This window comes from Dermacentor andersoni, chromosome 10 (genome assembly GCF_023375885.2).
Source record: "Dermacentor andersoni chromosome 10, qqDerAnde1_hic_scaffold, whole genome shotgun sequence".
Classification (NCBI taxonomy): domain Eukaryota; kingdom Metazoa; phylum Arthropoda; class Arachnida; order Ixodida; family Ixodidae; genus Dermacentor; species Dermacentor andersoni.
This window is the reverse complement of record NC_092823.1, coordinates 16,818,223-16,833,759: the sequence shown is the minus strand read 5'-3', so window position 1 is coordinate 16,833,759 and position 15,537 is coordinate 16,818,223. Positions and strand designations below refer to the sequence as shown.

Below are 15,537 nucleotides of genomic sequence, written 5' to 3'. Positions count from 1 at the left end.
AACGGTTGAAGAATTGGCGGGATCTAATCAGTAACCGAATGCCGTAAGCAACTTTCTTTTTAATATTCGAGACATGATCATGAAACTTGAGGTTAGAGTCTAGTTCTACCCCTAAGTATAACAAATGAGTGCTTGAAGGGACTAAATGGGAACCAAGATTCAGCAATGGAACTGAACAAGATGGTTTCTGGGGCAATTAAATACAATAAACTTGGTTTTTGAGGGATTAATAATGATTATTATTTATACACCAGTTTGTAACTTTTTCTGAGTCATTATTGAGTTTAGTAACCAAGGACGAAATATTTTTATCATAGTTAATAATGGTTGTGTCGTCGGCGTACAATCCACAGTGAGGATGTTAGACAGTCGGGCAGATCGTTAATGTAAATTAAATGTTATGAAGGTCTGAGAATAGAACCCTGTGGTACCCCTAGGTTAGTAACCTTAGCTTCGGAAAAAGAAATTTTAACTATGTTATGTATATCCTGCTGATAGGTTCGTAGCAACATTAGTGATGACCCAGTTATGCCTATAGCTTCCAACTTTAAAAACAACATGTGATGGTTGATATTGTCAGAAGCTTTTGCAAGATCAATAAAAAATGGAACCGGCAAAATACCCTTTATCAATAGCTTCCTTTAAGTGATCCGTTAGGGAGATAAGAGCAAGGTCGGTTGAATAGCCAGGGTAAAAACCATACTGAGAATTGTAAAGAATATTCAATTTAAACAGGTAATTGGTTAATCGAGTAACAGACAACTTTTAATCACTTTACTAAAGAATCGCAGTATGCATATTGGGCGGTAATTTGTTAGTATTGTTGATTTCTGTTGATTTGTTAGACTTGTTGATTTTCTGCAGCCTAACGATGTATAAGCAACAATTGTGACATCCACAGACAACTGTTGTATAACACTTGAGTTCATACAGACAAATTTTATATGACGAGCTGGCTCACTCACCTTTTCAATGTCTAGCCTTTCTTAGACCCCCCCCCCCTCACGCTATACCCCCACCTCAAAGCATGTGAGGACCTTGAATAACAAAAATTAAGCTACAAACATTCACAAGCGCAACCGGTGCAATGAGCCTTCCACACAGCCCATGAGAGCACTGCATGAGCCCGGCCCGCCCCTCAGGCTGGGCTTGGTACGCTCTGTCTATTGGGGGCCTGGCACGGGCTCAGGCCAAGGAGCTCATCATATCGCCAGACATAAAACACCAGAGTTTAATTAACCCTTTGAGGGTCAATGGTGTAAATATACGGCACTGCAAACAAGCCCAAAAGTGGTCGATGTCGTATATTTACGCCACCGTCTGTACGTTTAAAAAGCACGGCGATTTCCTAACTTTTTTTCTTTTTTTGTTATGTACTGCCACCATGTGGCAATACAGGGAATTTTTTTCGCGCACCTCTGTCTCTCAGTTTTCGTTGCATGGTTTGTTTTAGAACTAGTTTGCTCCCACGTGCCTATATACTACCGCTCACGCATTGGCGTGGGTGCGGGTGGGCGGCGGTTTGGGTTTTGTTCCGCGGGTGGTTTCAGCTTCTTGCGCTTGCAAAACTATCTCGTTACTAATCGCTCCAAGGGCGACCGCCTCTATCTCGCTCGTTTAGTGCTTATAGGGATAGGGGTGTGCATAGGAAGGATGCCACCGTGCATGCGTTTCCGTTGCTTTCTTTTTTTGGACACTCGCGAAAACTAATTGCCTCTGGTTGGCAATAAGATGAAGATTAGCCTAAGTTTGTGACACGTTTTGCTTTTTTGACGGGCACACAGCCACAGTTTTCTTGAGTGTGCGCACCTACGCAGTTCTGTTATGGATGTACATATTAGTGTAAGAGCAGGAACATTTGAGTCTTGCAAAATGCTCTCGTGTGCGCATTTTCAAAGCATTGAACTATGTGTATAACAATGCATCAAATGTTTAATTCTTATGAGTTTATTTCCTTTTTTATTGTTGTTATTCATGAATAAAGAGTACATGTATACCAACTCAAAATAATTTTTTCTCACTTTACGGTCACCCTAGAAAAATTATGGTAAATTTTTTCGGAATAAGTCCCTAAGAATTGGAATCTGCAATAAAAAAAATTGACCCTGGGTGGTCGCATAAGCCGGAAAGAAAATCGACCCTCAAAGGGTTAAAGAAGAACAAGAACAAAAGAAGTAGCTGCATCCTTTGGCTTTTTTTCTAGGGATGTAAACAAAAGAAATTATTCTCGAGTCTGATTTCTGAGAAAAACATGTTACACTTATCTTCTATTTCAAACCTAAATGTAATGCCATTCCCAAATGTCTGCTCAAGTAAGCAGCTTCTGTATTACAAGCAGCTGCTTTCACTTACCCAGTGCATTATCATAAGGACAATGATGAAGCAATTAAAGGAACGGCATGCCTCGCATAAACGTAGATATATTTGTAGATCTGCTGTGTTCGTTAAAGAAGTGTGGTACCACATTGGGCACCCAGTTCTAATGGGTTACAGACATGGTGAGAATGTCAAAAAATGTTTTCCTTCCCTGAATAGTTAGCAGATTTACAGGCTGCCACAAAATGGGGCATTTATATCGAATGACAGCTGGGAACTTGTTCAGCTGAACCAATTAGCACACATGCATTAATTATCTCAGGAACTGGTATGCCTCTGCAAAACAGCCATGACTCTCCAGCACCACAATAATTTGGAATTAGAGTCTTCACATGCATCGGCCCTTCACCTTCAAGGTTTCAAAAGTGCTGTTATGCATTACATTAGAACAGAAATGACTATTCGATAATTTTTAATAGTGAATTCTGAAGTCGAATACGATCTGAATAGCAAATATCATTCGATTAGACTATATGTATCTACTTGTTTCTAGGTCCACTTTCTGTTGCTACGCTTCCTGAAGGTGTTCATTATTTGCAGCTTATTTTTTTTCCACGATTTCTACCAGCATCTCTCCTCTAGCATTCCTAGAATCGACACCATAGTTGTCAATTGCTTGTTCACCAGCCTGCTTTTTCCCCATTTTTGCATTGAAGTTGCCCATTACTACAGTATAACGAGTTTGCACTTTTCTCATTGCTAATTCAACATCATAAAACTGATCTATTTCATCATCATCATGACTGGATGTTGGAGCGTAGGCATGTACTACCTTTAATCTATACCTATTATTTTGATTACAACTACTGCTACCCTCTCATTAATGCCATAGAATTCATCAATAAGCCTCAACAGTTCCAATCTGACTAAGGCCGATGATATCCCAAGCAATGTCTGATAGTTCCTCAAAGAATCCTGCAAAGCTAGCCTCACTCGACGGAGTCTGGCTGTTAATGGTTGGCATGGTCAGTTTCCTAGTGATGCATCCTTACTGCCATCAGGTCCTGATCCCGAGGATGCTTTTGGTCAAGGCCAAACTGGGAATGTTGGCGACTGGGCGAACCATTATCAAGACTCCAAAGAAAACCAGACCGTTTCCAGGACAATGTCATGTGACCGAGTTGTGTTCGAAGTGCATACCTAAATTACTCTTGTTCTCTTCTTTTTTACGAGTGGATGATGATGTGTTCTGTAAGCTGGAACCAGCTTATTCTTATTTTCGGTTGCCAACCCTAGCGAGTGCTCTTTGGGCTCTTCAAGTGATATATATAGATTGTTGAATGATTAAATTTTTCCTCGTGCTCGTTGACAGGAGCAGTTCAGCATCCGTGTCTTGTCCGTGTTCAGCGCCATTTTTCCAGTCGGCACCGCCTTTGGGATACAACAATAAGCCTCACCAGTTCTTCTAATCTCATTTAGGCCAGCGATACCCCATACAATGTCCGATAGTTCCTCAAAGCGTCCTGCTAGGCTAGCTTCACTCGAGGAGATTCGGGTGCTAAATGTTGCAAGGGTCAATTTCCATCAGCAGCATGTCCGGGTTCAGAGATTCTTTGCACCCTCTGCTGCATTACAGGCCTGACTCCTGCCTCCGTCAGGTGCTCCGCAGCTGCTAGGGACCAAAGGCCTTCAAAAGAGTATAGGCTTGGGCTGGTTGGTAAAACATGGTTACACTGGAAGCATAGTGCGCAGAAAAATGAACCACAAAGACCAGGTCTTTGCAGTCTTTGTGGTTCGTTTTTCTGCGCGCTATGCTTCCAGTGTGACCAAAGGCCATTGGTTGATCGAATGAGTCATTTGGGAGGAAGGAAACAAGAAATGAAATAGATTTCATACTTTCTGCCGATCCAGCATATTTAAGGATGTTGAAGTGTTAGGTAAAGTTATTAAATTGGGAAGTAAGGATTAGCGGCAAATATCTCGGAAACTTTCGATTTGCAGATGACATTGCCCTATTCAGCAACACTGGGGACGAGTTGCAACAAATTATTGAGGACCTTAACAGAGAGAGAATAAGAGTGGGCTTGAAGATTAATATGCAGAAGACAAAGACAATCATGAATAGCCGGGCAAGGGAACAAGAGTTCAGGATCGCCAGTCAGCCTCTAGAGTCTGTGAAGGAGTATGTTTACCTAGGTCAATTACTCGCAGGGAACCCTGATCATGAGAAGGAAATTTACAGAAGAATAAAAATGGGTTAGAGCACATATGGCAAACATTGTCAGCTGTCGAGTGGAAGCTTACCAGAAAAGGAAGGTGTACAATCAGTGCATTTTACCAGTGCTGACATATGGAGCAGAAATTTGGAGACTGACAAAGAAGCTTGAGAACAAGTTAAGGACCACGCAAAGAGCAATGGAACGAAGAATGCTAGGCATAATGTTAAGAGACAGAAAGAGAACGGTTTAGATCAGAGAGCAAACAGGTATAGCCAATATTCTAATTGACATTGTGAGTAGGTTAGATAACCAGGGAACTATTAGGGTTACAGAATGGATGCCAAGAGAAGGGAAGCACAGTCGACAATGGCAGAAGACTAGGTGGGGTGATGAAATTAGGAAATTCGCGGGTGCTTGCTTGTTGGAATCGGTTGGCGCAGGACAGGGGTAATTGGATATCGCAGGGAGAGGCCTTCTTCCTGCAGTGGGCCTAAAATAGGCTGCTGCTGCTGCTGATATGTTTCTACTTCATTTGGCCTGCTGGCACATTGAAGGACATTGCCAGAAAAGCCACGATCGATGATCACATTGGTAAAGACTTCCCCGTCTTCCCGATTCAGTTTGAGTACATAGGCAATATTTTTCCCTAGCACTGTCGCTCATATTAATGTCCAATATTTGGCTTGATTCCTTTTCTTGGAAAGTCGATTGATTCACCTGGGGCTGGTGCAACATTTTAAGGGAACAAGCGTATTCCAGTTGGGAGTTCACTTTTTCAATCAGTGCATTTAGAATATTTGATAATTTTTTTCTTACATTGCCTTTGGAACGATCTTCCTAACGCCGTCACTTATGAGAGTAACCAAGAAAATTTCCAGCATCTTCTAATAAAGCATTGTTCAAATTCTACATAACCTAACGTTTTGTTTTTTCTTACCTTTCCCATTATTAATGTGCTATCCATTATAGTCAAGTGTGTCCAGCTTGCTCAGTAATTTTATTGATTATATTTTACTTTGTGAAGGTTGCTTCTTCAGTGACCTCTCGCATTCAAAAGCATTCGGTTTGTCCATTGCACTATGTTCATACCACATTACTGTACGTTAGCACATTTCTTACACTGTATTTTTTGTATATGAATTCTAATTATTGTATATTATAATCTTTGAATGTATTCCCCTTACACAATGCCTCTAAACTATCTTTAAATATATTTATATTATATATGTATAAATATATTAAAAATTTAGATATATATGTATATATCGTGGATAGGTACGATACAGACACACCTGAATAGATATTCAGGTGTGTCTTTATTGTATATATTGTACGATATAATATACATAGTATATCGTATATATAATAGAGTGGTCATCGGCATCCCTTCGCGCCATGCAGTTAAACCTGGTTTACTTCACTAATGTTGTTTTCTTGGTAATTGTCCTTGATCAGTATTCCACCACCAAGAAGCGCGCGTAAAATGACATATCAATAAAATTTTCTTACGTAGCTTCATGTTGCAGACAGGCGGCTTCTGTGGCAAAAATACGTGTTACTTTTAGAATTAAAACAATGTTAAAAATAGCAGTTCACCTGGCTAAAACTACAATTGGTACAGGCCCACAAGAGTCGCAGGCGCACCAAAGCAAGTAAAACCATGAGGAATGTTACTGAACATACTTTTTGCGAGAAAACTGGGCATCCGCTAGCGGCTGCGCGACGAATGCGAGCACGCTAGCAGACGACGCACTTGACAACGACAGCAAAATTGAGGACGTCGTGTTGTATAGCCCATGCCCCAAATATGTATACGTAGCAAAAAGGTGCCAATAGAAATGTGCAGTTGAAATAAAGCGCCATTATAGGAACGTACGTGCGCAATCGGTTTCAGCGCCCGCGACGACATTACGTTGAATATGCCGCGAAGCGCGTCGCCGCCCCAGTCTAGTTCGCTGGCAGCGCCGTCGCATAACCTTTCCACACGCAGCGCTTCGGCGGGAGAGCGCCGTTCGGCCCACTCAGCCATTGTCTAGAACACTCTAGTTTTTGCCAAACGGTATGGTGCTATACACATACTTTACCATGAGACTCGAAACTTACCTCGCATACTCGTGTGGAGGATGTCGGTGTGAAGTTCTCCCTCCCAATTCGACGAACCCACTCCTTTCTTCGTAACTCGTCAGCCTTGCCGGACGGTATAGTGAAGAGCTTTTTGCCTTCGCTGATTCTACTTCGACATCCGAAGGCGCAGCAGCTCATTGTGATTGAAAACGCCGCGAAGCAACGTCGAACTGTCCATAAACGTTCGCAAATAACGAAAGCAACGCACACAGAAGGGTAACTCCTCGCCAGTCTGTTAACTCTACCACGCTACTGAAGCGTAAATGGCGGTTGAGCCTGAGCGCCTCTGAAAGCCACTGAAATACGAGACGTTCATTTGAGGGATCGCCAGCCGTTTGTGCGCAGGCGCGAGTAAGAGCGGGCGCGAGAGAGAAAAACTGGGGGATTTTGCTCCTTGAATATATGACTCTACCTAGGCACTACCGAGGTTTCCTAGCGCGTGTATCATAGCTTTCTCGCGCCTTACGGCGATGTACCTCGTAAATACCACCACGCGTGTTTCTATTTGCCCTTCTATTTACGCCCAAGCCCAGTGCTCGACCTCTGCGCCGCCAGCACGTACCGCGTTTCTAGGTACTTTTTCGCCGAAGCGCCACGGCACGCCCCCTAGATCCTTCTAGGTATGTGGATTTGCGTCCCTGGCTGTGCCTGGGCGCGCAGTCTGCTCGGGCCAGCCCGCATTCGCAAAGTTTAGGCGGTGTAGGTAAGTTCTAATTTTAAATGTGTAAGCATTTGTTTACTTGCTCAACGGGAAAACCGCCCCTTCGTCCGTACCGTAATAAGACGACCGCTTTTGAGATAGCGCCCGCAGCAGCGAGCGAATATGCTTTTGCGCTGCCTCCCGCTTCAACGCGAACGAAGTGGCGAAAACATAGTGACGCTGCTTTCGACAAACGCCTCACTGTGCGACTTTCGCAGATCGCTTTCATGTTACGGGCGCGCGCGCCTCTTCAATGCGTAAGTGGCGAGTAAGCTCCGTGCGCGAAGCTATGAGCAGTCGCCACTCTTTTTGTGGGCATCGCAGATCGCTTTCAAGCTGCGGCCCGCGCGGCAGTGTCATAAGAAGCCGCCGCCTGAGTACGTTCACGGTTCAGTAATGGTTCGACACGGATGGATAAGGCGCTAAAGAGCGATAACGGCTCATAATGATCGGAACGTCATCAGTGCACCTGGCGCTTCCACCTGCAGTACGTACTTTGCTTGCGTCATCGAAGCTCCTTGCGCCACCGTCGTCGGCACCAGTTCGTGCCGCCACTGGGCTGTCGTTAGTACTGGCCGAACCAAGTTAAATAACATTAGAGAGGTTTAGCTTGTCCGGTGTTCGGGTAAACGCAGGTTTGGGGTGGAGGCGTAAATGTGAGCGGTCTGCATGGTGCAGCCACCTGGTGGCGCAGAGCTCAAAGAGACAAAAACAGCTGATGTTGCATTAACCAAGCGTATTCTAATTCGCTGCTGGTGCAAATTTTCGGCGCTGGTGTAATCGTGTTGTTGCAAAAAATGTACACACGCAGCAAAGTGAAATACACTTGATTACTGCAATATTATGTGTTTTTTTCTGTTTGAGCTCTGCACCACCAGGTGACGGCACCATACAGGCCGCTCCCGTTTACATCTCTTACCCGAAGCCCCAACGCCTGCAGTTACCCGAATACCAGATAAGCTAAACCTCTCTATTAGTAATGACACCGGGCGGCGTGGAGATGAGCAAGTTGAGTCTAACTCCCAGAGAAGTTTCTGCGTGATATTTTTTTTTTTGTTCCTGGATGTCGCACGATAGCCTGTTAAATATGCATCGTGTGTGGCAGCAGCACCTTGCTATTTCGGCTGGAAGAGAGATAGCAATGTCAAAAAGGAAAGGATGCTTGAGCGCAGCGATGATGTGGCTCGCGCTGCCAGAAACCCTCCATGCCCCACGATTGTCCCAGCTTTTGTAGATTGAAGCGCCTTGATCGCACACCACGACCAACTTCTCATCGCATCCTATTTATCCCCTTATCCAGTCTGAAAAATTTCGTCTAGTGTTACTTCAGCTTCCACACGCAACTGTTACTTCATAATAGCCTAGGCTACGTGTTTTGAAAACCTATTTTCTGTTAGTGACAGCTGGGCGAACAGATTGTGCGCCCAGGCATAACATCTCCCTAGTCCCACCAAGTACCTACAAGGATCCAGGGCGCTCGCTGTGGAGCTTCGGGGAAAAAGTACCTAGAAACGTGGTACACGCGAGCGGCGCATGGTGGCACAGCAGTCGAGCACTGGGCTTGTGCGTAAATATAAACATGCAGCCCGGGCCGCATATATTGAAAAAAGTCGCGGGGTGCGGTAGCGCTGAACTTAGCGTCACAAGTTGGCGGCTGGACGTAATTATGTTTATTCAATCGTGTTTTTTACTATATGTAACAACTTGTCATTATTTCGCATTATTGGTGGCGCCTCCAGGACACCATAGCTAGAACCCGAACTGGTCCGTGGGTTGGAGCTCGCCGAGGCCTGCGTGTGGCAGGGGTGTATAAGATCAGCTGTCCGCAATAGCCTATCTTTATGTGAACGCTTCATCCTCCTTGGCCCCAACCCACCAACTGCCCTGCAGCAACGTTATGACTGGTGTATAAGTCGTGGGTCGCTTTTTTCGTCACAAAGATAGATTGGCATTTTTACAAGCACTGCTCCAGGAGGTCACATGTAACCGGCAAATGGAGGCCTCAGGAGAGCACCTGAGGTTATAATAAAGCATGCAGCGCGCAGGATCTCCAAGGCACCCAAGGGGTAGCAGGGGGATCAAAGCTGGAAGCAGGGCAGTCCGTGGGTTGGGGCCACGGAGGACGATGCATGCCAGGGGGTGTTTGTATAAAAAAAAGGCTGTCTGAAACTCGTGCGTTGAGGCAGTGGCCGTGCACGGACGCCTCATTTGGTGATTGCTGTGTCTGAAGCAAGGTTCTGACTGGTGTTGTATAAGTTGTGAGCCGCTTTTTTCATTGCGACGATAGATTGGATTTTTACAAGTACCCAGGAGGGCACATGTGAACAGCAAATGGAGGCCTCAGGAGAGCACCTGAGATTATAATGAAGGAGGCTTCCGCAGGGTCTCCAGGGCACACAAGCGGTAGTGGGGGAATCGAAGGTGGAAGCAGGGCAGCCCGTGGGTTGGGACTGCGGATGCTGAAGTGTGCCATGGGGTGTTCGCATAAAAAATTGGCCGATCTTATGCACTTGGCACGTGCAGGCCTCGGCGAGCCCCAACCCACGTACCAGTCCGGGTTCTAGCTTTGATGTCCCTGTTGCCGCTTTGGTGTCCTGGAGGCACCGCCAATAATTCGAAATAATCACGTTGCTACAACTAGTAAAAAACATGATTGAATAAATATAATTACTTCTGGCCGCCAACTTGTGACGCCAAGTTCAGCACTACCGCATCCCGTGACTTCTGCAACACCAGTCAGAACTTTGCCAAACGTTCACCCTGAAGTGAAAAACTCTGATCACGGACGAAGCAGGCTCCGGCACCAACGATCTGCAGCTGACGACGCCACAAGGTAACATCGAAAACAGTCCTTTTACAACTCGCTTGGCGATGCGGACGGACCGCGACGAAAATGGAACTATGCCGAACTCGAGCGAAACAACGGAGCTTGCGCTGCCCATTACAATGCTACAAATGATGGCATGGCTTCTCGAATAGCAATTGGTAACACCATCCAGCATGTCAAACGACAGTCATACCAGCGTTCCACTGCAAATAACGACAACACGGGATCTAACAGGAACTTTGCCGACGTACTCGGGAACCGAGTCGGACAATTTTGAACACTGGAGAACCGCGGTGCAATCAGTGCGCAATTGTTGTGCATGCACGGAAGCAGCGACGCTAAACGCAGGCATTTCACGACTTAGGGGCCATGCAGCCGGTTGGCACCAAATGACAGGTAACGAGTACAATGATTGGACATCATGGGCGACGGCGCTGAAAACGGAATTCGACAAGCCACTACTATTTTGCCAATGGGTTGCTTACGTTGACGCAAGAGCGCAGCGAGAATACGAAAGCATGAAGGACTACATGTACGCACGCCTCCAGCGCATCAGACGTGGTTCATACAAGCTGTCCGACGATGACATGGTTGACTGGCTCGGTACAGGGAGTGCGTTCAGCAAGTGCAAAGCCAATGTTGGCAGCCTTTCATGATCTCCGACGCGGTACCATCAGCCAGTTCTTGCATTACGTGCAACAACTAGACCAGCGAGGTGTTCGACTGAATGACGACAGAAAGCCTCCAACACTCAGCAAAACTCCGGAGCCGACCCAAAGAAATACAACCGACTCTGCGAACACTACGGCACCGAAATGCACACATCTACTGGCCGACAGATCTGCCCGTTGCAAAAAGAAGGGACACAGAGCGATAGACTGCCCAGATCCAGACACATGCACGGAAGACGAAAAAAACAGCAGCCGCTTAACGACGTCAAGCGAAAAGCACACCACAAAGCATCAATAGTGTCACCATCCCAGAGGCAGGTGGGCGCAGGATCATACTTCTACTAGCCAATGTAAATGGCATTGCGACGCATGCACTGTGGGACACAGGCTCGGCAGTAACGGTTATACTTCTACAAGCCAGTGTAAATGGCATCACGACGCATGCACTGTGGAACACAGGCTAGGCAGTAATGCTTATCAATGAACAGTCTGCACAAAACCACAACTTTGACGTTGCTACGGACATGGGCTGTGTATTGGGCGGTCCATTTGGCAACTCGTGCAAACCTACTGGTGTGACTCAGGTGGACATTGTTATTGGTGCCGCCTGCATGACAGTGGAAGCAAAGTTAATCAAGAACTTTCTCTGGTGAGGTGATGGTATGCCTCGACTGGCGACAAGCCATTCCATTCTACTACATTGAGCGCTTTGACAACGGCATCCACACGATCGAATATATTCCGAAATGGAAAAAAAAGGATGTGTGCGAACTGACAAAGAATGACCTGTAACCACAGCCATCGATGTCAAACTTTGTAAGGGAACTTCAAAGCCCAGACAAGTTGACAAAGAATGAAAGCATCGAGATATTGAAGCAAACCTGCAATCAGGCAGAATTTTACTCGACAGACCCCATCAAAGTGTGCGGAGCCATTGACCAAAGGCAGCATTTCCACGGGAAGCACCCACACTACCATCAGCAGAAGAAATTGCCCAATTGATTCAACATAAACCTATTACGACTGACTTCACGGAGAGTCAAACAGAAATGTTGACGGCTTCTCTGCTAAACAACATTAATGTCTTCACCCACCCTAACAACGACATGGGCCTGTGCAGACACGTCGAACACACAATTGAACTCATCGACCAGAAACCGGTTAGGATGCAGCCCCATAGCACAAGTGATGCCAATAGGAGGTTCATACAGCAAGAGACAAAAGAGTGGATTAGGAAAGGTATCATCCGCCCATTGAGGTCTGCCTATGCCTCGCCAGTAATTGTTGTTGACCAACCGCACCACAAGACTACACCAAAACGATTGTGTATGGACTACCGATTTTTGAACGCAAAGACAGTGAAGTGAGCCTACCCCATGCCAAAAGCCTACACACTCATTTGGAAAGTTGCAGGATCGCGACATCTGTCAAAGCTTGATGTTCAGAAAGCCTTCTTGAACATACCACTGCGTGAAGAAGACATAAAGCCACTTTCGTAACAGAAGATGGACACTTTGAACCATTACGAATGCTGTTTGGCCTATGCACCGCTCCCGCAACAATGCAGAAATGTCATGAACTAAGGTTTTCAGGAGCTTATTGACAACAGCCACGTGATTGTCTACATAGACGATGTGTGCGTTTTCACAGACGCCGTTGAAGAACACATTGAAGTGCTTGACAAGCTACTGAAGGCTCTTAATGACCTAGGACTGCGTGTAGTGTACAGCAAGTGTATGTTTGCAGAAAAACAGATACCATTCCTTGGACTCTTGATATCACAAGGAGGAGTGACGATCGATCCACAGCGCATTGCAGCGATAGCGAACTACACAGTGCCACAAACGAAAAGCGAGGTGAGGTCCTTCCTTGGACTTGCGTCACATTACCGCAAGTACATAAGACTTCGCAAAAATTGCTCGGCCATTGACGCTTCTCACGAAGAAAGATGCAATTGTTCAGTGGACACCTGAATTCCAAGATGCCATGGACACACTAAAGGAACAACTAACCAAGGCACCTATCCTGGTGACTTTCAATCCAAGTCTACCAACACAAGTACATGTTGATGCTTCTCACACAGCGCTTGGAGCAGTCCTTACGGCGACATCACACGAGTAGTCGAATATGCAAGAAAGAAAGCCGCGGAGAGTGACAGCCACAAGCACTCGACAGAACTTGAGGCAATTGCGGCTCACTGGGCCATAACGGAACGTTTCCATCCTTACGTCCAAGAACTAGAACATGTAGAGCACATTATGGAAAACTGGGCTGTAGCACACATTATGTTGAAAAAGAACCCCAACAGGTGCCTTGCACGCATGGTTTTAGACCTATCCTTATACCATTTCACTGTGCATCACACGTCTGGTAAGACAAATCGACAGCCTCTTTGTCTTACCAGACACATCTGGTAAGACAAAGAGGCTTTTCTTTCGAGGAACCCGTATGGGTTTCCTTTGTAGCAATTGCTACGAACAGGTGGATGTCTGATCTTCCCTTCATTCATTGCTTCTCTCCACCTTGCGGGTTTCTGCAGAACTACTACGTCAAACTCGTGCGTTTGCTTCGTGTTGTCGACAAATTCGACTTCTCCCTGCCATCTGCTAGCCGCCTGGTTAGCTCAGATGGTAGAGCGGCTGCCCCGGATGGCAGTGGTCCTGGGTTCGAGTCCCAGACCAGGATGAATGTTTCTTCAACTGTGAGGCGTTTGTTTCGAGGAATCCGTATGGGTTTCCTTTGTAGCAATTGCTACGATTGGGTGGATGTCTCATTTTCTCTTAATAAACTATTTGAGTTTTACATACTTCCTGAAAGTAAATTCTAACTGTGAGCATCCGTGCTCCTCTACCATAAATGACCCGACATCTGCAGCACTTTTTTCACGACTGATCTTTCGTGAGAGAATCCTTCTCACTTCGTGTGAGAAAACTGAAGGAAGGGTGTTGTAAATGGGTACCCACTTTTAGAACATTGCCGAATACCTCCAGCGAAGCTGGCACCACTGTGACAGTAGCAGGTGGTTCAATGTGACACATCATTTGTCGAGGTCATGAAATATGCCCCACAGGCACACATTCAAATGCACTTTTTTAGAACTTCAGTCGGAATACTCGTGCCTGGAGTATTACACTGACGCATCTCGGTTACATGCCAGTGTGGGCGATCTTGTTTCTTAATCAGATGTTCTGCATGCTGAATCGAGTACTCTTACGGCTGAAGCATATGCAGGACTCTCAGCTGTGAGACATATCAAGCAAAAGAGTTACAAAAGGACATTATAGGGTCATTCCATGCCAACTGTCCAAACTGCAGTGCTCGAACCAAAATTAATATATCTAAAAGAATTGCAAATAAAATTTCATTATATAAGCATTAATCGCATAGTATTTTCCCAATATATTTCGAGCGGAAAAATTTTTGTAGGCGCGTGAGGGCCATTTGAATTTCACTATACGGTGGAAAACCAGGTGCAAGACAATTGGCCGAAAATTGACTTTCTCATGCATTCTTTCAATATTTGTATTCTTGTGTTGTCCGAACATTTTCCTTTCATTATAAAACAGTTTCACAAAATACTTTTATGTTCTTTAACCATTAACACCGACACAAAAATGCACCAATTATACCAATTTTGGGAAATTTCTCGAGAAAAAGTCAGATAAAAACCTGGAATTAATTTCATAGAACTGCCCCTAAAACATGCAATCTCCTAAAATTTTATTTTTGCCTATGCTTTGCACACATGCTTTAAAATGAAAGCCAGACTTTGGCAAAAACTATATTTTAGCCCACGTTTAGATGCCAGTAACACGCTAAGGTGATCCATGAAAAAGGGGCACAGAAATGTGAATATAATTGAGAAGCATGACTACCTTCGGCGCCGAAATTTTTATTGAAGTAATTTGTGTTATCATGGAGAAAAGGAATTTTGAGTTTGTGTCCCATCATTGCAATATGTTGGTTCGTGCTTCGACTTCACCTCCTAGAACGTTGGCGAGAAATACAAACCAGGCCGATGGCAGACAGTGGTGGGTGTGGATAGAAGACGGGATCACAAGAAGTGAGTAAGGATTTGAACCCCACAGGTATGCCTGCTTGAGGTAGATCGCCACGGTGCACTTGCCTGCTGCTGCTGCACACGTGCGGCTGCGTGTAATGTGGTGGAGTGGCCTACACCGCTTGCACAACACCGTGAAACCAGCAAAGAAAGGCTAGCAATACATTTGGTGAATGTTGGTGGCACGCAGCTTTATTGAGCATATTTTGCTTATTCCATGATATGTCTTTTCTTTTGTTCCAGCTACTTGGAGCCAGAGTAGTGGACGCAGTTTTTGTTGGGACATACAGCACTGCGCCTTTGTGATGTCAAGCCTGAAGAAACCAATAAGTGCAGCTGTTTATTATTGAGGGCATGTACTTAAGTTGATGATGTTGTTATGTTTTTAACTGTGTTTGTTATCATGTTTATGTATAATATACAAAGAATGCAGTACGAAAAAAAATGAACCGAGTACTATGTACTGTGGATAACGACCCATATTTTAACGCATCAAATTCATTTAGTTAGTGTTTCGCGTGAACCTACCATGAGGTGAAGTCAAAGCACAGACCAAAATATTGCAATGGTCGGACTAAAATTCCAGAATCTTTTCTCCGTGAAAACGCAAATTATTTCGA

At 45.1% G+C, this 15,537-nt stretch overlaps 2 protein-coding genes across 10 annotated transcripts in view; one reads left to right on the top strand and one right to left on the bottom strand.

The window, feature by feature from the left end:
* LOC126519316 (uncharacterized) overlaps nucleotides 1-6,976 on the bottom strand; it is a 111,272-nt gene extending 104,296 nt beyond the window's left edge. Inside the window, exon 1 of the mRNA XM_050168944.3 lies at nucleotides 6,639-6,976. Within this exon, the coding sequence (XP_050024901.1) occupies nucleotides 6,639-6,797 (159 nt within the window). The 5' untranslated portion in view covers nucleotides 6,798-6,976. The remainder of the gene's footprint in view (nucleotides 1-6,638) is intronic.
* The window catches only part of LOC126519323 (methylthioribose-1-phosphate isomerase), a 105,574-nt gene that overhangs the window by 4,644 nt on the left and 85,393 nt on the right, over nucleotides 1-15,537 (top strand). The window contains exons 1-2 of one of the 9 annotated variants that reach the window (XM_055065270.2): nucleotides 7,285-7,362; nucleotides 15,161-15,269. The exons of 5 other annotated variants lie outside the window; for them this stretch is intronic. The gene's annotated coding sequence lies outside the window, so the exon portion shown is untranslated. Of the gene's footprint in view, nucleotides 1-7,263; nucleotides 7,363-14,905; nucleotides 14,921-15,160; nucleotides 15,270-15,537 lie in introns of those variants that run through there. 3 more of the 9 variants (XM_072284952.1, XM_055065268.2, XM_055065269.2) reach the window with 3 other exon arrangements.